The 21,704-nt window shown below is 38.3% G+C and overlaps 1 protein-coding gene across 5 annotated transcripts in view; it reads left to right on the top strand.

Annotated features, from left to right (window-relative positions):
• LOC136857549 (tectonin beta-propeller repeat-containing protein 2) overlaps positions 1–21,704 on the top strand; it is a 211,956-nt gene that overhangs the window by 157,267 nt on the left and 32,985 nt on the right. For all 5 annotated transcript variants that reach the window (XM_067136303.2, XM_067136301.2, XM_067136304.2 and 2 more), the window contains one exon: positions 8,808–8,953. In XM_067136303.2, coding sequence (XP_066992404.2) covers positions 8,808–8,953 — 146 coding nt within the window. The remainder of the gene's footprint in view (positions 1–8,807; positions 8,954–21,704) is intronic.

Genomic DNA, 21,704 nt, shown 5'->3' with positions numbered 1-21,704 from the left:
CCTACCCACTAAATGAGGAACACCACGGGATAGTATGAGTCCCTGTGGTTAGTACACTTAGGTGATGAACACCGTAGGTTTGCGTTGCCTGACATTGGAGCCGCAATGTGCGAAACACAGTAGGTCTGTAATACATGTGTGAATTTCATTACCTGTGAGTAGTACCATAATGTGTGGAATACCACGAGTCTACGCTACTCTTGATTAGTACCGCAACATGACAAATACCATGGTTCTACTTTTCTAGCGATAAGTACCATTATGAGGGGCCGATGACTTGGATTTTGGACTCTTTTCGACTACAAGCATCATCTATTCAGTATCGTGCTATAGCAGCAGTCCCTTGATCAGTCATACTATTGTTTTATGCAAGCTTCTGTGCATGAGATGCACTGTGGGTCGGTTCCACTGATCGTTTATAATTCATATCCATCCATCCATCCATCCATCCATCCATCCATCCATCCATCCATCCATCCATCCATCCATCCATCCATCCATCCATCCATTCTTCGTCCTCATGTTTTGAATTGTAGTCAGTGGAGGATTTTGGGTTTTTAATTTCTCATTTCATTTTGTCTCATTTCGTACCATTAGGGGCCCCATGACCTAGATGTTAGGCCCCTGTAAACAACAAGCATCATCATCATCATCAATTAAAACTGAGAGCACTTTTCCTCTTGGAGAAACTTACAACCTAGCTTTTCACCCCATTTTGTATTATACTATTGTCTGCTGTCCTTCTGACAACTGCCTTGAATTCCTCACTGACAATCCTGTAACTTATTACTCTATACCTTATAACATCATCCGCAAAAAAGCCTCATCTGTGATTCCAGTTCTTTACTCATATCATTTATATAGGTCCAATAATACTGCATTGCGGGACCTCCGCTCCCCCTCTCTCCCTCGCCCTCTTAATCGTTACGGGATCAGATAATACTTCACCTACTCTAATTCTCCTAGGTCTATTTTCTAGTAATTTAGCTACCCATTCAATCATTCTTTTGTCTAGTCCTACAGCCCTCATTTTCTTGAGCAATCTCCTGTGATCCACCATACCAAAAACCTTGGATAAGTCAGTAGTGATATAGTCCATTTGATCTCCTGAATCTAAAATAGCTTCTATATCTTGCTAGAATTCTACAAGTTGATCCTCACTGGAATAACCGTTCAGAAACCTGAACTGCCTTCTGTCAAACCAGTTGATAACTTTACAGACACATCTGATATAATCAAAAGGCTTTCCCAGAACTTACAAGCAACATGTCAAGCTGACTGGCCGGTAATTATCTGCTTATGTGTATCTCTTTCCTTTGAACACTGGATCTACTATAGATGCTCCATTTGATATAGCTGCTGCACACAAACAGTAATCAAATATTTCAAATATGACACTATATCCCAACCAGTTGCCTTCAGTATATCCCCAGGAATCTTATCATACCCAGCTTTTCTAGCTTTCAACTTTAATAACTTTTTGTAAATGTCTTTACTATCATAGGTACTCGTAAATTTCAATATTTCACCAGTATTAATCACCTCAGCTACCTGGACATTATCTTTATACCTAACTATCTTTATATACTGCTGACTGAAAACTTCTGCCTTCTGTAAGTCCTCATATATACACTTCCCTTGTTCACTAATTATCCCTGGAATGTCCATTCTGGAATCTGTTTCTGCCTTAAAACCTATACATATCCTTCCATTTCATATTGCTACCAATTATGTCTGCCATCATGTTGTCCTTAGATGACTTTACTCGCTAAATTCAATTACTCGTAAGTTCTTTCAATTTCTCCTTACTTTCACAACCATTTCTAACTCTATTTCTAACCTGCACCTCCTTCTTAATCTCTGTATTTCTTTGTTATAATATAATGGGTCTTTACCATTCCTTATCACATTACCTTTATTCATGCAAATTCATGTCACTATCTTTGCATTAGGTAAGTGAATATCATATTTAGTCAAATGAGAAAGAGCCTGTTAATGAACATGTACAAACTATATTTTATGACCTCAGAAATCAACTGATTATCTACACCTCTTTTGATTACTCGTTCCAAACTTTTATCAATTTTTTAATGTTACTATAGGTTTAGTTGCACTGGCCATTGTGGCCAGTGTGCTGTATAATACTAAGACTACATACTAGCAGCTACAAAGTTCATAGTGAGCTGTGTTTTTGTTTCAAGTAATAAGAGCTTGTCTGTTTCAAGTATAGTTCGTGAAATATTTCTACAACACTCAGCACTCACACTAACAAGACAGTATCCTGGCACCAGTATGCTAACGTTACACATACCATCTGTCGTAAGCCTACCCACACAAATCGCTATGTTCATTCAGATTCTTGCCACCATCCAGCACAAAAACAGGGCATTCCCACGACACTCACCAAGAGGGCAATGCGAATTTGTGAGCCATCAGATATCCAGGAGGAGATGGACATGCTCAGTCATGTTCAAGGATAATGGTTACAGCAATGTACAGATTCATAGAGCCCTGCATCCCAGAGGGACGACAAAGCAAAGTTCACAGAAAGAAGTGAAGGGAACTGCCTACCTGCCTTACATTCACAATATCACAGATCAAATTGCCAAGGTCCTCTGCGAGCATAGTATAGACACTACAGATCTAAGATAATACGGGAAGCTGTGGAAATATGTAGAAATCATAACAATTTCAACACGGACACTGGTTATCAATTAAGTAATACGTGGTTGCCAGCCATTAAGGAGTTATATAGGTAGTTTTCTTCCCTGTCCTTTCACTATTGTTATTTCATTTTGATGGTGGGGGGGGGTCTTCATATTCATACATTCCTCATCACCAGATGTTTCATTCCAGGCTTGTATAAGCGTCCTACTTTCATAACGTGTGTACACCTGTTGTGCCCCCCCCCCCCCTCCCGGACCGACTGTAGATGGTGCTGTCAGCTTCCGCTTGGAATGCTAGCGCTGTACCAGCATGCGATGAGCCATCTGGTGATGAATCAACGTACCATTTACACTATTACTAACGGCTAAATTCAACCCTTTATTATTGGAGAAGTCTTCCTCATGAACAGTTGAGATTTTTTTCTGAAGACGCAGAGCAAAGTTCTCTACGAAACGTATAGAAATTCACCTTATTTTCTTGACACGGCACAAGCACAAAAAGCCTATACCATGCCTGTAGTGTGCACAACTACTTACTCATGTCAACGGACTACACAAAAACTAACAACACGCATAAAATATAAGTCCAACAGATCTCTCTTCTTAATATTCAAAGATAAAAACCAGAAAAGTAAATTAAATATATACAGAAAGCCCTCATTCACAGCACTTCCAAGCACCCAGTAAAACACAAGCCTCAGCATTCTAACTCATGTTACACTGACTCAGTACAATACTCTACAAAGATTACAGTGAAGACCTTTATACTATACCATAAAGTACTAGGCAGTTTTAAATTGTTAAAACCACACATCCAACTTCTGCTTAAAAGAAAGAAAAAAAATCATTATCCAGCCAAAAATCAAAACAGAGATAATACTGTTGTAAAACCTTGCCCTGTAATTCAGAAAACTAGGGTACAAATTGTCATTCAGAACAAAACTTTTAAAAAACACCACTCAGGGGAATTCCATTTAGGAATAATATCTGACTCAGGGATGTGTAAAACTGCATGACAAACTGAAATGCAGGGGATGCTCCAATTTCTACATTGGACAGATCAATCAAAATTCCAAAACAAGGTTCGCAAAATACATTAATTATTATGTGGTTACGTGTATGAGAGGGCCGTGAGCCCTAACTTCACCCAAGACATAAATAAATAAATAAATAAATAAATAAATAAATTAAATAAATAAATAAATATAAATAAATCGCCTTTGGAAAGACCAAAATAATAACCAACATTAAGAATCCTCCAAAATATTTGAAAGTGGGGGAACAAAAAATAGAGATCGTCACAGATTTCAAATACCTTGGTGAATGGATCAATTGGAATGGTCTTGAGAAGAAAGCAATGGAATCTCGACGAACCAAAATAGAAACAGCCTTCCAGCTTACGGAAGACACCTATAACAAAAAAATCCCTCTCGTGGAATTCCAAGATCAGACATTATAATACAGTAGTCCAGCCTGAAGCCCTTTATGCTGCAGAAACTCTATCTATAACCACACATGGTCCAATGGAAAAGTTGGAGATAAAGGAGAGGAAAATACTATGAAAAATTCTAGGCCCCAAATTCCATAATAATGAACTTTCACACATCAGCAATGAAACCCTGTATAGGAAATCAGAAAGGATTTCCGACACAATAAGGAAAAGGAGAATTGACTTCTATGGCCACATCCTAAGAATGGATCCGAAAAGGATAACTAAAAGAATCTTCGACTATTTCCGTAATAAGAAAACCAAGCCGAACTGGTTTGAGGAAACTGAGAAGGACCTACGAGAATTCCAAATTACAGAAGAGATGCTTGTAGATGAATCTGCAAAAAAAATAACCAAAGATAAAAATAATAAAAAGAGGTTTCAGGACAGGGTGAAGCCCTAACGACTATACAGAATTTCTGAAGAAGAGAGGAAGGCAAGATCTGATAGAATGAAAAAATACTGGGAGGATAGGAAAACACGACTCACTAACCATTGATAGATCTATCATACCCCAAAGAGGTTGAAACGGACAAGAAGAAGAAACCAGATACTGAACTGCAACCATTTACTGGACACATGATGTGAATATGCAGATCCTGCAGGCATTAACATAAACATGGAAATTCCCCGCATCAACTTTGAGGGCATGTGTGTGTCTCTCTCTCTCTAGATTATGATGTAATGGATGTTAGCATTTAAAGAACAAAAAGGAAAAGATATGGCTTTATAAAATACTTATGTTTTAAGTTGAAAGAGCTGAAAATGCTTGCCATTGGGACTTAAACCTGAATCTCCTGCTTTCCAAATGGATTCAACTAGAATGATCAACGAAATAATGAGACACTCGGCTCTCTGATGTGAATTATTGACTGTCTTTTAAGACATTTTCTGAGCAAGGACTGGGTCACTCCAAAACCACTTGGTGATACCTAGAGTGCATTCTGTCTACTATCAGACATTAAACAAATTTTTGAAACTTAGTAATAGTTTTAGGGGATAGCGTCTCTTAAAATAGTCAATATTCTAAGATGAAAGAGCTGAAATGACACCACCCTTGCGATTCAAACCCCACTATCCAGATAGTGTATTAACCAATTCCTCTAGGACGGTACAGATGGTTTCCAATCCCTTAACCCTCTCAGTGTCAGGTACTAGCCAAGAGTGCCCCCCACGTTTTGTCCAATTTGCAACTCTCTAGAAAAAGATTCATTACTCTCTCAAGTTATACCAATTTTCAGTGATTTTTTTTTCTCTTATATGAAAGGAATGTGTCTTTGAATTAATGGCACTTTATCTCCAGAAGTATTTATGGATAAGGAAAAAAGTAAACACAACACTTAAAAATATGACTTTCCACTTTACACTCACAAAGAAGAAAGTCCCAACTAGAATATTCTCTACACAAGAAAGGGCAAAAATATCAACACATCTGAAGAAGTACTGGGAGGACCGCAAGGTTCAGAAAGTTCCTCCCAAGAAATCGACAAATCAAAGTGTTGATTAAAGTGATCCAATGTGGTCTCGAAAGAAAAAGTTAAATAAATCATAAATTTTAAAAATTCAATTCAATTAATGAAAATCCATATTTTAAGACAAATATGCAGTTCTAAAAATCAGTATGACACACTAACTGTTCATATTTCTTACAGTACATCCTCTTGGAATGATAATATGTCAAAAGAATCAAAATTTAAGCTATAGGTTCAGGATCATGGGGCTCGAGGAAAGGGTGAGATGGTTGCCAGAAGTAACTTCAATGACTAACGGCTGTGTGCTGATAGTGTTAATACCGATAATATCATGGAAATCTTCGTTACTTTCCTAATTATCTCTAACCATGGCAGTTGGCGGTTTTCCACTTTTCCACTTATAAAATAATTTTCAGAATCACTCTCACTGACTATAACCTCACTAGAAGTGTCTTAAATACTGTTATGAAGTCCAGTTCACTTTCTGACTCTACATAATCATTATTCCCTGAAGTATTTTTGTAATCAGCTAGATCATCATTTGTAAACATTTTTCCGCCTATGTTCACCTCGGTGAGTTGGTGGAGGAATGAAAAATCATTCCTTGGTCCTCAGAGAGTTAAACGTGTAGATTTTACAGGGGCAATAATCAAATCACATTCCTTTAAAGAACAAGGGCCTAGTGTATATCTCTGTTTTCACTAGATGTGAGGCTGCATGCAACAATTACATTGAATGGACAACAATAATGTACAACGGGTGATTGTTATTACGAGTCAATACGGACCAATCAAAGACAGACATGGTCAAGTTTGTCGACTTTGAACGGACAATGCAAAAAGAATAACATATTGTGAATAGTTTCAGTGATTCATAAATCGACATGGAGTCTATGTTTTTGATTGAACCTGTCACAGGTGAACAATATTGTGAAAGTGGAAAGTGTTTTTGAAGACTTTATTTGTAAAGTATAATATAACGTTTTATTTGTAATGACCTAACCTGTACTGTGTAATATTTGTAACATATGTAATTGTAAATGGTAGATTTCTATTCTGTATGTACTGGAAGTATCTAGAAAATTGTTGAACAGGGTGTGTGCCTTTTGTGATGTTTTCTAGAAGGAATTTTCTTACTATTCTGGAAATGGAAGATTCGCGAACGTGTGTCTTCGAGAATGTTAGTTAAAGTTCGCGACGGGAGTAGGAATTGTGATTGGTGAACCTAGGAGGGGATGGGCGGACTCATACATTCTGATTGGCTACTCCAAGCCAGAGTTTTCCTATATATAGTAAGCGAGGCAGCGATCGTGATTATTCTGTCTTGTCTTGGCCTGATCTGCCTTTAGTCTGTGTTGGTCTGCAGCCAGTGCAACGCCTCGCTTCGGAAATGGCGCATCCTCGGGTAAGCACTCTTGAATTCCGTTCCTGCTAAAATTTCCATAATGTTCCGATTTGCTTTTCATATAGGAGTCTGCCCTAGCCTAACCTAGATTCGCCAAATTAATTATTTAGGATGCCCTAGCTTTTCAGCTGGGCTTGCCTGTTTGTTTTTGAGGCTTCCCCTTTTCTTATTTCACAAAATATGTAGATTGTAAGTTAATATATTTACCTTGGGCTTTGCCTTTGGTAGTTCTGTATCACTTGAGGTACGCTAGATTTTGGAAAACCTGTTCACTTCACTGTAAATTGCATTGTACGACTGCATTGGTAACTAGATGTATAGTTGATTTGAAATTTGAATTTATACTGCTACGAAGGTATTACCAAAGAACCTATAGTTCGTAAGTCGGGATTGTATTTGGAATGTATTTGTAATATTCTTTTGTAAATAATATTTTTCAAATCTAAGGATCACGGCAATTTATTTCGGAATCCGCAATCTAAGCCATGTCCATGCCTTTGGGAGGTTCCCAGCCCTTTCCACCTTCCCGGTTTGTTGTCTGGTAGTTGGCCGTACTGATATTTATGTACATGTTATTGTTGGAGATCCGCGTAATACCAGCTAATGTTTTTCTGAGTGTGTAGTGTTCTCTGATATTGTGTAGTTGCTCTTACCTTCCCCCTTTACTGTGTTTGCGCCTTGTTTTGTGTAACCACTGTAGTTAAGGTTACAGAACCTTTTTCACTTATGGGGATTGGTTTCACCTTTCCAGCTATATTAAATCACAAAATTCAGTACAGTATATTTTATTTACTATTTTAATTGTAATGGTGTTGAATCCCACCTCCCAACATAACTGTAGCCCCTAGTGTGTACAGTACAGCGCCATCTCCTCGCTGCAGACTCCCTGTGGGTGGGGGCGGTAGAGTAACACCCACGGTATCTCCTGCCTGTCGTAAGAGGCGACCAAAAAGGGCCCCAGGGGCTCTTAACGTGGGAGTTTGGGTTGGCGACCACGGTGCCCTTACCTGAGTCCTGGCATTGCTTCCACTTACTTGTGCCAGGCTCCTCATTTTCATCTATCCTATCCGACCTCCCTTGGTCAACTCTTGTTCTTTTCCGACCCCAACGGTATTAGAGCACTTGAGGCATAGGGAGTCTTTCATTTTCACGCCCTTCGTGGCCCTTGCCTTTCTTTGGCTGATACCTGCATTTTTCGAAGTGTCACAGTCCTTCCATTTGTTTCCTCTGATTAGTGTTCCATAGAGGATGGTTGCCAGGTTGTACTTCCTCTTAAAACAATAATCACCACCACCACCACCGCCAACCTAAGTTTTCCCTCTAGTGGATCTAGCTCGCTGCAGAGTGAGTTTGCAGATGCACTGTATCTCTTAAGTATATGACTTGATTTCACTCCTGTTTATTCCTTTTCAGTACTTGTAATTAATGTATAGTAATTTTAATACTGTGATATAACCTGTCAAAGTATTTGAGGGGTATGTTATTCATTTCATTTTTAAGCTTTTATTTGAATTGCTAATGTATGTATGTTGGGTATTCAGCCCGAAGGCTGGTTTGATCCTCCACAGCTCTGCCAAAAGCTGTCATAAATAACTTAGGCGTCACTGAAGAGGCCTAATAGGGAAATGAGGAGTGAGGTAGTTTCCCGTTGCTTACCTCTGAACTACTAAAATAGTTTTAAAATATTTATAGTAATATATGTTTATATTTCGATCTTATAGAATATTACCATTTCACTAATAAAGTGGAGATTCATTTTCCTTTCAACTTTTTCAGGTGTATGTTGGATCGCAAACATTTATGGTTTGGGCTTTGGATAAAAAGCGACACATATATGTTCGAACAGACATCCAGCCTGACTTTCCCCTTGGTAGAGGCTGGTCATTGGTATCTGGTATTGAGGCGATTGAGCTGAGTATCAGGTAAGTGTACTGTTATAATCAGCTTTCATAGATTTCCCTTACCTCTTTATCCATTATCCTAATAACAGCCCACTTGGTGACCATGATCGTTACGGTCTCACACCGTGGTTCAAGTCCTATTGGAGGAAAAAAGTTTCACTATCAAAATGTTGACTGGCAGGGTAGGAGAGGTGGTGGTATACAATTTCTAATTTCTAGATTGCATGCCCGAAACCTGGACTCAGTTCCAAACCTCTCCACAATGTTCATATGGAGTGAGGGTATATGACACTGTAAATGGTGATTCATCCATTGGATGTGGTCGTTAAGCCTTGAGCAGACCCCTTAGTGCAGTTCAACAGGAGTAGGCTATGTGCTGACACCAGATTTCACCTTCTCCCTACCTCTTCATCTTCTCACACCCAAACGGGCAGGTCGCCCATGGCCGTCGAATAGAAAGACCTGCACCAGTCATCTCCAGAGGCTGCACACAGTCAGTCAATCAAAAACCATGATAATATAAGTGAGCACATCAATGTCCCTTGGGTGATGACCTTTTTCCTGCTCTAGTGCTGTTGTGTTTATGCTCATGATCGGTGTTATTGAAAGAAATATCATTCTCACTGGAATGGCTCCGTTTTTTGGTTGTCTGAAGTACGCTAACATAGGTTTGCTATACTGCTTAGAAGGTGCTGAGCATGCTTTCTACTCTCAGCCAGTGTGATGCACAACATTTTACAGGAATTGGCTGCGCATGCATTCCCACTTGAAAGTGTTCTGATGGTGGATACAGACATCACAGCAAGAAGCTAAGATTCAGCTAGCTCTTTAGTTAACTTACCAAGCATGTGACTCTTAGAGAAATTTTTAACATTGTTGTAGATATTTAGTTTTGGGTAGTTTATTTAGGAATGAACACATTGGTAGAGAGTGAACTGAATATGTTGGGCTTAATAACTCATACGTTTATAACAAATGATACATATTAGACACCCCCTCCCCCATCCCCACTTTTACAGCCAAAAAAGTAAAGAGGGTCCAATATGCGATAACCTCAAATTTTGTGCAGTAAAAACAGGATTTCTAGGCTATAAAGAGCTATAAATTGTACATGTAAACATTCTACACTATTCTTTTACAAACTTATGAATGATTTGAGTTATACTGGCTATTTTCGTTGGAAGGCAGTATTTCTAATTGTAAAAAGACAATAAATGGTGAACACTACTTTTAGGCCTACATATGAAGGAAATATAATCATTTTTAGTTACTCATATCACGTCAGTCATTTTATCTCATTAATACCTATAATGAGGTTGACGTCGGGAAGGGCATATAGTCATAAGAACTCGCTACGAAGATTAGTCGGGCACAAAACTATTCACATTTGTGCAACATCATCAGAGCTGCACTAGGTCTACGTTACGGAGGCGGACATTTCTTAACTACAGAACACTGATGTACCACATGACTTTGACGCGTGTCTTCATTGCTTGGGTTGTATGGATGAAACTATTCACAAATTTGTGCAATGTCATCAGAGCTGCAATAAGACTTGTACCGGCTTCGAAGTGGAATCGTTGTTCTTCTCTGACAAATTACATTGTGGGGTCTTGTATGAGAGATTTTTTACTTTCTTCGTCTTGAAAAGTCGGTGGGGGGTTGTATAATACACAAGTCGATATGGTATTTACACCATTTATACTTTATTTCAGGGTGCCTTCTTGGCTCAAGTGGCAGTGCGCTGGCATCTCACCTCTGGGATCCATGCTTCAAATCCCAGTCACTCCATGTGAGGTTTGTGCTGAGCAAAGTGGAGGTGGACAGGTTTTTCTCCGGGTACTCCGGTTTTCCTTGTCATCTTTCATTCCTGCAAAACTCTCCAATATAATTTCATTTCATCTGCCAGTCATTAATCATTGGCCCTGACGAGTGCTACAGGCTTCGGCAGCTGACACAATTCCTATCCTCGCTGCTTCATTCATTGCATTCCTGACCCAGTCAAATGAGTAGAAACAGGCTATGGATTTTCATATACATTATTTCACACTGCATGATTTGTTAACAACCATTTTTTTGCCATGATTGATACTACTGTAATTTGGGGCGATGGGTGCAATAACCACTTAAGTCGTCTTAAGTAGTTTTTCCGGAGAAAGGATTTTTATAATCCTCAATATGTTCATCTATCCTCCAAATATTATTTCATTATGTCAACACTAGATGTTAGGAGCTTGCATTATATACAGCTGTGTAGCAAGTTGTTGTTCCGACAAACAGCTGGGAGACGCGTGGGTATCGGTGAGTGTTGTTTTGTGACTGTTGCTTGTGGTTTTGGTAGTTTTATTCTGTCAAGATGTTTGATCAGGAGGCACATGAGAAGTTAAATGAATGAACAATGCGGAATAAAGGAAAGAAGGGATTACTTCAACAAGACTCTTGGAAAGTGTGCAGAACAAAGCCAAGAAGAATCGTGGTGACAGCTATGTGTGTACAAGTGGCAAGAATGTTTCCAAGAAATGATTCAGTTATACTGAAAATTGTTGCAAGAGAAACTGCCACACATTTTTCTGAGAGAAAGACAGGAAGAAATATTTAATTTGTTGTGGGAACTAGCTGATAAGATAGTGCAGGACACTTTTCTTTGTGGCCTCATTGATAAAAAGGCTTGAACTTAACAAAGGAAAATGTTCTTTCTTTACGCAAGTTTTTAAAACCAGAGAATGCAGATGCACTTAAGCACATATTAGAGAAAGAGACTGTTGCGGGAGAAAGTGAACTGCAAAGTGAAATCAGTGAGACGGGAAATTATTCAAGAATGAACATTCATAAACTCCTGTTTTGTGATGATGATGATTTATTATTATTATTATTATTATTATTATTATTATTATTATTATTATTATTATTATTATTATTATTATTATATGAATACATTTTACTTAGTCTACCTTATCAAGGCCATGCCAGTGTATAAGAAATCATTTAATCATTATTCTCTGATTTAAATTTCTTTCAAAAGTGCATTATTAAGAAAATAGTGTAATTTTTTTTGTAAATTCTACTTATACTGTATGTATATTATAGTGTTGTTATAAAAATATACTTACCAGTATAGGGTAGCTGTTTTTCCGTCTCAAATTATTCTGAACAAATCTACTGCCCATAAATGCCAATTTAAGGTGCTGATTTTCAGTCTATGCACCAACAACTTACGTAAACTCACATTAAAATCAAAATATTTAAGAATTAAATTATATGTATAAATTAAGATGTCCATAAATTAAAAACTTGGATATTTACAGTGTTTCAAAACTTTGGATGTGATTTTCTCAAAACAATATTTTCAGACTTAAGTTGTTATTGCACCCATCGCTTCAATTGATAATGGACTGTATTCCGTCACCATGTTATGCCAGCTAACTGATGCCAACACACCAATACCCACAGTTCAACAGTTCAAAACACACATTACCTAAATAATTATCATCATCATCATCATCATCATCATCATCATCAATGTCCCACTCCAGTCGCCCGGGTGTGGTTAACAAGCCTCCGCCACTCCTTTCTGTCCTTCCACTTTTCCCGCTCCATTACTTCCGCTACATCCAATCCAGCCTCTTTAATATCCTTCCAAATCTGATCCATCCACCTTCTCGGTCTTCCAACTGGTCTTCCCTTAACTTCTCTTTCCAATTCCCTTCTTACTACCCGTTCCTTTCCCATTCTTTTTACATGTCCAAACCATCTGAGTCTTGCTTTCTGTATGTTCTGTACTAACGGTTCTATATTTAGCTCTTCTCTGATTTTAATATTTTGAATTCTATCTCTTCTTGTCTTTTTAACCGATGTTGTTAAAAATTTCATTTCTACTGCTTGGATCGTACTATCTTGTCTCTTATTAGTTACCAGCATTTCTAGTCCGTATGTTACAATTGGTATGAAATACTGCTTATATAATGTTAATTTTGTTCTCTTGGGTACTTTGTCATCCCATAAAAGCTCTCTGACTTGCTGATAAAATGTTGTACCTTTACTTAGTCTGTTATTAATTTCAGGGTTGATTTCATTACTTCCATTAATAATGCTACCCAGATATAAAACTGTTCTACATTCTCTAACTGTTCTCAGTCTATGTTCACTTGGCTTCTCTCTTTCTCTTTTCCACAGTGCATGACTACAGTTTTCTTTTTACTAATTACCATTCCAAACTCCTTCAGATTTTCATTCCAAACGTCCAGTCTCCTTTGTAATTCCTTTTCTCCCTTTCGCCAAATCACCACATCATCTGCAAATCACTTCATCACTACTGATACTCTGTTTTACACGTTTTATTATTTCATCCATCAATATAATAACCAATAATGGTGACAGTGCACTTCCTTGCTTAAGACCTTTCTTTGTATAAAATGTTTTGAGTCACCACTCCCCACTTGCACACTGCTTTTATTCTCATTATACAACATTTTTATCTTGTTAATTAATTATTTTGCTACATTCCTTTTCCGTAGGCATTCCCATACATGTTTTCTCTTAACTGTATCATAAGCTTTCTCAAATCCAAAAATACGAAGATGACTTCCGTGTTTCTTTCCAGATGTTTTTCCATTATAGTTCGCACTGTAAATATCAAGTCTATTGTTGATCTATTCAGTCTAAAGCCATATTGTCTTTCCTGTGTTTCTATTACAGTAGAGTCTCACTCAACCGGCATTCGCTTATCCGACATTCTGTGTTATCCGACGCTGGTAGACTTAATTTGAACTTTTGGTGGAGATTAAATTCTGGGATAACTGGTGTGGAGGGTGCGACCGTGAGTAAAGCACTGGCTTGATTGCTGGTGGTAGGACAGGTTTTTTTTTTTTTCCCCAACAACAGGTGCAGCGAGGCTTCAGTCATTGTTCAGTGTAGTATTGGTTGGGTGCGGATGTTATATGTTTCATATCCTCTGTGAGTATGGCAAGTAAACGAAAGAAAGTGATTCTTTCTATGGAAGACAAGTCGAGTGCGTTAAAGAGACTGGACAAAGGGGAAACTCTTCAAAAAGTGGCTTCAGGTTATGGTGTTGGACGTGTTTCAGTGGGAGACTGGAAAAGAAAGAGGGAAGAAATTGAAAAGTGGAGCTCTACTGGAGCAACAAGTGATGCACTGAAAATTAGAAAAACAATGAAAAAATGTGAGTATGAAAAAGTAAGTAAAGCACTTTGGTTCACTCCAAACCTTGAAAAGGGCCTGCCAATATATGGCCCCATTCTGCAAGAAAAGGTGGTGTATTTCCAGAAAGAGTTTAATGAAGGGAATCCTAATTTTACTGCCAGTGCTGGGTGGCTTGATCGGTGGAAAAAACGGTACGGCATTAGGCAGCTTAATATCTGTGGAGAAAGACTGTCAGCTAAATCCTATGAGGTTGTGAAATTTAAAAAGGAATTTCAAGAAATAATATTTGCTGAAGAATTGACCGGTGATCAGATTTTTAATTATGATGAGACTGGGCTAAATTTCAAGATGCTGCCATCAAAAACTCTCGCCGCCCAAGCAGAGATGTCTGCACCTGGCTACAAGCGTAGTAAGGAAAGAGTTACTGTTCTTGCCTGTAGTAATGTTCGTAATGTTGCTTATGATCAGTAAAGCAAAGAAGCCTAGGGCATTTAAAAACATTTCTGTTAAAGCTCTTCTAGTCCATTACATGAATCAGAAGGCTGCCTGAATGTCTGCTGACATCTTTAAAGACTGTTTTCTTTACACACCTAGTTCTAGATGTAGAAACATTTCTAGCTTCAAACAATCTCCCAAAAAAGCTCTTCTTTTACTAGACAATGCTCCATCACATTCAAATGAGGAGCAACTTAGAAGTGGTGACATCAAAGTCATGTTCCTCCCTCCTAAAGTGAAATCATTATGCCAGCCAGTGGACCAAGGTGTGCTGGAAACATTGAAGAGGAAATATTGGCAGAAACTCCTTTCATCCCTGATAAAGGAAATGGATAATGACGACATGATAGAAAAGTTAAAATGAATCAACATGAAAGATGTGGTATACTGGACAGCGCAGTCTTGGGAAGAAGTTGAAACAACGACATTAGCAAAGTCTTGGAACATATTGTTGAGTGAGGTTGAACATCGAGAGAAGGTAGTACAAGAAGACATAGGAAACATTGTCTCCTTACTGAATTGCATTCCTGGCTGTGAGGATGCTACGACTCAAGATGTAAGTAGTGTGCACAAAATCAGCTGTTTGAACTACCTGACCCTGATATTATTGATTTTGTGAATGCTAACAAAAATGATGAAGAAGAAGAAGAAGAAGAAGAAGAAGAAGAAGAAGAAGAAGAAAGAGGCATTGCAGAACAAACCGAGAAAACAATGACTCACAGTGAAGGATTAAGTGCATTGGAAATGGCATTAACCTATGTTGAGCAACAGCCAGAAAGCAAGCGCAACGGAGGTGTTGATTTTTCATAGATGGCGGTATCTCGCAGCAAGAAAAGGTGAATCAGCAGGCAAGTAGACATTGTTGACAAGTTTCTTTTCGTAAGACATTTGGAATGTTTTCATTCAATACTGCGTGTAGGCTACTGTACAATTGAGTTGATAATTCAATAAATAGAGTACTGTAAAACATGTCATTGTTTTAGTAATACAGTATAGCCTTCCTGTTTGTTTTAGTTCATTTTCAAAGTTATTCTGTATTATCCAACATTTTCGGTGATCCGACGTACTTGAAGTCCTATTTTTTTTTTTATTTTTTTTTTTTTATTTATTTATTTGTCTTTATTAGTGGCAAAGTTAGGACTCATGGTCCTCTCTTGCACTTAACCATGTCATTGTACAGAAAAAAACTGTAGGGAATATTAAATATTTTAAAAGAAACAAATTTGTGTCAGAAATTCAAAATAAATGCAACATCATAATTATACCAATATGAACGTATCATTTGTCAAACTACTAAATGAAATTTAATGATAAAACAGTTTAAATTAATTTAAAGAAAAATTAACTAAATTATACACACATCCATACATCACCATTCACTCATCAAGATTTACACCATAGGCTTATGCATGTGAGATACCTTCTGTAGGAAGACTTGAAAGACTCTAGCGAGTTACTGCTTTGGATGTTATTTGGAACAGAGTTCCATAATCTACTTCCCGTCGCAATAAATGAGCGATTATAGGCAGCTGACCTGCTAAAGGGAATGGCAAGTGTAGTAACAGAGCATGTATTATGCTGGTGAAAAGAGAAAAGGTATGTAAAGTTTGATGACAGGTACAGGGGAGTTCTCTCAGTTAGTGATCTAAACACTAACAGGGCTACATGAAGATTTCTGAGTTCTTCAAATTTCAGGAGGGAAAGTTACTTGTATTAAGGTGTGGCATGAGTGTCATAGCATAACGAAAATATAAATCTGATGCAGTAATTCATGATGCTTTGTATTTTTCTAATTTGTTCTTTCGTGCCAGGCTGAGTGGCTTAGTCGGTTAAGGCGCTGGCCTTCTGACCCCAACTTGGCAGGTTCGATCCTAGCTCAGTCCAGTCGTATTTGAAGGTGCTCAAATATGTCAGCCTCGTGTCGGTATATTTATTGGCACGTAAAAGAACTCCTGAGGGACTAAATTCCGGCACCTCGGCGTCTCCAAAAACCGTAAAAGAGTAGTTAGTGGGACATAAAATAAATAACATTATTATTATTATGTTCTTTCGTTGCATCTATGAATACAGCATCACAATAGTAGAATAAAGGGAGAACTAATGTTTTTATAAGCCTGACTTTCATATTTAACAGTAAAATGTTATGGTGGTATTTCAGAGGATGGAGTGAGGCATATACCCTGTTACAGATATGTGTGACATGTTCATTCCAATTTAGCTTTTCATTTCTAACACCTAGATTATTTACCGAGCTTTCATGCAGAATTTTGGTACCAGATAGAGTGAATGAAGGGATGTCAAGACTTTGTCACGTTTATTAATTTCGATTGTCCAACTATAATAGCTTTTGTCTTGGAGGGATTTATTAATATAGAGTTTTCACAAGCATATGATATATTTTGTAAGTCAGCATTCATTCTATCAGTTGCTAGACGAATCTCTCCCAAATTTGTGTGATAATATATTTGGAGTTCATCTGCTTATATATTATAATTACAATATTTCAGTCGAGATGCTATGTCGTTTATGTATAAAATATAAAAAGCAGTGGTCCAAGTACAGAACCTTGGGGGTACTCCTGTGTGTTTCATTGCCCATTGAGAAGTCTTATTCTTTATAATGACTCGTCTGCGGTTTGTGAGGTAAGAGCTAAAGAGTTGTAAAACAGTCTGATTTAGATGAAGGGATTTTAATTTGGCCAGCAATATGTCTAAGTTAACAGTGTCGAATGCACTGCTAAAATCAAGAAGAGCAATTAATGTGACCTTCTGTTCACTCATTGCGTATCTAATGTCATCTGTAACCTTCAATAGGGCAGTGGTCGTGCTGTGTCCCTTTTTAAAGCCTGACTGTAATGGGTCAAACAAGAAATATTTGTTAAGATACTCCGTTAGTTGCCAATAGATTATCCGCTCGAAGGGTTTGGAGAGAGATGAAAGTATACACATAGGTCAATAGTCTGATAGGAAAATAGCTGGAGACGTTTTTGGTACCAGATTTATGATTGCATCTTTCCATATCCTTGAATATGTTCCAAAACTGAGGCAGAAATTATATATGTGAGTAATTACTGGGCAGATAATATCTAGAATGCGTTTAATGATGATGGGGAGATCATCAACTCCAGTGTCATTTGACTTGACCAAAAGCAGTTCACACTTCACCTCAGTTTCATTAACAGTAAGGAATTTGAACATTGGTCTATTTGGTGGCGGTTTAGTCAATAATGTGTTAATTGTATGAGTTATAATCTGTGGTTGCTGCTTAATTTTAACATCAGAGAAGTGTTTATTTAAGTCGTCAAGTGATATATCTGGGTTACAATGGTTAGCTTCAAGTTTCCCTATTCCCATGGAGCAAAGCTCGCCATGTGCTTCGTGCATTCATATTATTATTGACTAGCTGTTGGTAGTGAGAGAATTTCTTATTTCGGATCAATACTTTAATTTTGTTGCATAGAGACCGATATTGGTCAAGAACATCAGGAAAGCTGGTTCGTCTATATAGCTGATGTAATAAATCTCGATGGGACATCATGCGTTTGACGTCATCAGTTAGCCATGGTGAGGGAGGTCTAGATACTTTCTTGCCAGTTGAATTTTGGTAATGACTCCCATCCACCACTCTAAAGGAGGTAGATTGTCTTCATGAATAAGCACCACTGCTCCAGGTAGCAGATTGTCTTTGGAAGTTGCCCACTTTCTTCTCTGCTGTAATGAATTGAGGTAATCGGATGACCATCTCCACAACTGCTGTTGCATACCCTGCTCTCGCTGCCATCTGGACAATTTACTCAAGGGCAGATCAGTTAAATCATGTTGGGGTAGGCAGGTGAAAGGTTCACCGATTGGAAAATGACCAGAGATAAATAACTTGGGGCCATAAGATAATCTGACAGAACTGTTGAAGAATGGGAGTTAAAGCAAGCTTCTGTCTTAGCCGTTAGTGTACTTAATTTCCTACTACATGTTTAAAATGGTTTTTCATGGATTTCACCACTGTTTCTCACAGACCGCCGAAGTGAGGTGAATAGCTGCTCTGCTGCATGATCATGAAGTCTTAGATTGAATGATTCAGACAGGAACAGTTTTTTCAGATAATGTAGTTTTATTACAAGTTATAAATCTCATTGTCACACGTCGAGGCAGCGGTCAGCTGACCACCGAGGGGGACCGGAGCCATTACCCCAGCTGTCTAAAATACAGGGGGGACTCTATGTGGGTTTGATTTTTAAAAAGGTCATTGAACTCTGCTGTGCAGGTTGCCTACCACACAGGCGGTTTGCTCCAACGAAATTGGTTCTATTGTCACTGTATATTGTATGTACGCACTTCTCAATCTTCTTGCTGTAAACATTTTGAGGGCAGCTATAAAGGCCTCTGAAGAAAGATTACTAACCACTTCTAGATGGATTGCCTTTGTTGACAGGTAGACGAATATTGCAATATAGCATTTCAGTGTTGTTTTGCTCCACATTTTCCCAGACTTGATCAAGATTGAGCCCACGTAGTCCACACGAGCATTGAGAAAAGGTCGAGATGGTTGGACCGTAGGTGATGTTTAATTTCCCCTTAGTTGCTGAGAAACTCTAGCCGTCACTCTGAAACATTTCAGGCATTTATGCAAGATGGACTTGATCACTGATTTGGCTGTAGGAGTCCAATAATGTTCTCTAAATGTTGCTAGTAAAAGCTGTGGTCCAGCATACAATAACCACAGATGTTCTGATGATACTGTCAGTTTTGTCAGGTGATGCTTTGGAGGAAGAATCAGCTGATGCTTTTTATCAAATATTAAGTTATAATTGTCGAATCTCCCACCAACCTGTACCATTTCATGACCATCAAAGAATGGATGTAGATCCATCAGTTTGTTTTGCTTCAGCAGTTGTTTGCCTATCTTCAGTTTGTGTATTTCCTGGGCGTAGACCATGTGTTGTGTAATCTTGAAGCATCTGTCTAGTTGTGTATGTAGTTTTTTACTTGTTAATGCCCCTGCAGTTTGAAATTTTGGGTTCCCTGCATTGCAAATGAATCTGATGCAGTATGCTGTTACTCTTACTAAGCGTGACGTCGAAGAATACCGTTCCATGAACTCTCCATGAACTTTCTTGCAGCTGATGATGGCGCTAAAGAAACGCCGAAACTAGTGCTGCTAAATAAAGTTAATATGTTGTAATACATTCAGGCAGTATTGTTTTGTATTGAATAGGTGGAACCTTTAAAATTTTATAAGTATTTGTGGTCTCCTGTAGTGTTGACACTGCTAAGTTTACTTGGGTCCTTCTCTGTTCTTCGGTCACTTCTAATGTTTTAACGACCTGTAAGAAAACAGGGCTTTTAAGGGTCTGCCAGTCAATAAAATTGATTTACACAATTAGTATATGGTGATTACTTATTTAATTCATTTCATCATCGTAAATGTTTTGAGAAAATGATAATTTCTCTTCTTCAGCGTTAATAGAAAAAACCAAGCCTTAAATGTGATTCCAGTTCTTTGTATGTATGTTCAGTCCGTCAGCGATTCCTCTGGTGGGATCCTCAACAGCTCTGCCATCAGCTGTCATAGATGGCGTAGGCATCACTGAAGAGGCGTACTAGGGAAATGAGGAGTGAGGTAGTTTCCTGTTGCTTTCCTCACCGAGCCAGAGTTTCTGTTACATATCAGTCTGCCAAGCCCACTGAAATACATACACCAACCGACCCTAAGAGCAACATTTTCACACCATTCATAGCAGAGACTGGTTGCATAAGGATTGGCATTACTAGCATCGCTCATACCTCAGTCACTTTCATATTGTCAAAGCCAAGGATAAGACAGAGACAGATCTATGAAAGTAACAAAATTGCTCTAGCCTATGCCAGAAGACATAGTGCACTGTAAACACTAGGTTCTGGCAGCAAAGGCGTTCCAGTTCTTTACTGTCGTTATTTATACAGGCTGTATCAGAATTAATAGCGCAAACTGAAAAGGCTGTAAGTACACGATACTGGAAGAAAAAAATTCTTGGTAAATATGGGTCCACAAATGAGCCGTCTGCAGAGTAATTGATATTGTGTGGTTACCAGCCAACACTAACTCGATTGTGTGTAAATGTTATCCTAGTTAGTCTAATAGCCCTCATTTTCATCAGTAGAACTGGCTGAGTCAGCAAAGAGGTTGCATCTGGATGTGTTAGGAGTTGATGATAATTGGTTAAGAGGTGATAACAAGGGGAGATATACTCGTCCTATTATAAACCTATACTGACCTATGCTTCAGCAGCCTGGATGTTGACTAAGCAGAACCAAAGTAAGATACAAGCAGCTGAAATGTGGTTCTTGAGGAGCATACAGAAAAAGACAAGACGCAGTAAAATACGAAATGAGGAAATAAGGAGAAGCGTGGGAGTGTGTAAACTTCAAGAAGAGATTGATATAGCTAAGCTAAAATGGTTTGTACACATGATGAGAATGCCAGCAAAGAGAATACCAAAGAGAACATTCATGGATACAGAGACTGCAAAGAGGCCTATGGGACAGCCTAGAATGAGACGCAGGAGCTCTGTTGTGGACTGTATTGCAAATAAAGGAGTCGATAGCAATAAAGTACTAGAAGAGGAATGGTGGAAAGATCGAGTAAGGTGGAGGGCTTTGGTACACTACCCTACCCAGAGGGAATCTGGAAAAGGGAATGGATGATGAAGAAGAAGAGAAGAACGAGGAAGAGATAGGAGATTAGAAAGTGTCAAGGGGTCAAAAGGGGAAGGGCAGAGTGTGTGGAAGGAGCGTTTGTCAGGAATTCTATTGCACACAACATAAGTTTCTGTTAGTCATGTAGATGAGCAAATGATGTGGGTAGATTAGGCAGTTGGAGGTATTAGGGTGGGAATTGTCTATGTACCTTGTGAGAGTGATGATGGTGTAAGAAACAATCTTTTAATACTGTAAAAAATAAATTCTTCAAAAAACGGGATAGCCATAAGATTACCAGATATGGCTGGGATGGGAAATCAAAGACATTTATTGATTATGTAATAACTGATAAATTAATTGGAGAAAAATCGAGGGATACGAAAGTTACCCAAGTGAAAGTTTGGATAGCTACCACAGACTTCTAGTAGTGGATCTAAATTTCA

Source organism: Anabrus simplex, chromosome 1 (genome assembly GCF_040414725.1).
Source record: "Anabrus simplex isolate iqAnaSimp1 chromosome 1, ASM4041472v1, whole genome shotgun sequence".
Taxonomy (NCBI): domain Eukaryota; kingdom Metazoa; phylum Arthropoda; class Insecta; order Orthoptera; family Tettigoniidae; genus Anabrus; species Anabrus simplex.
This window is presented reverse-complemented; position numbering and strand designations above follow the sequence as displayed.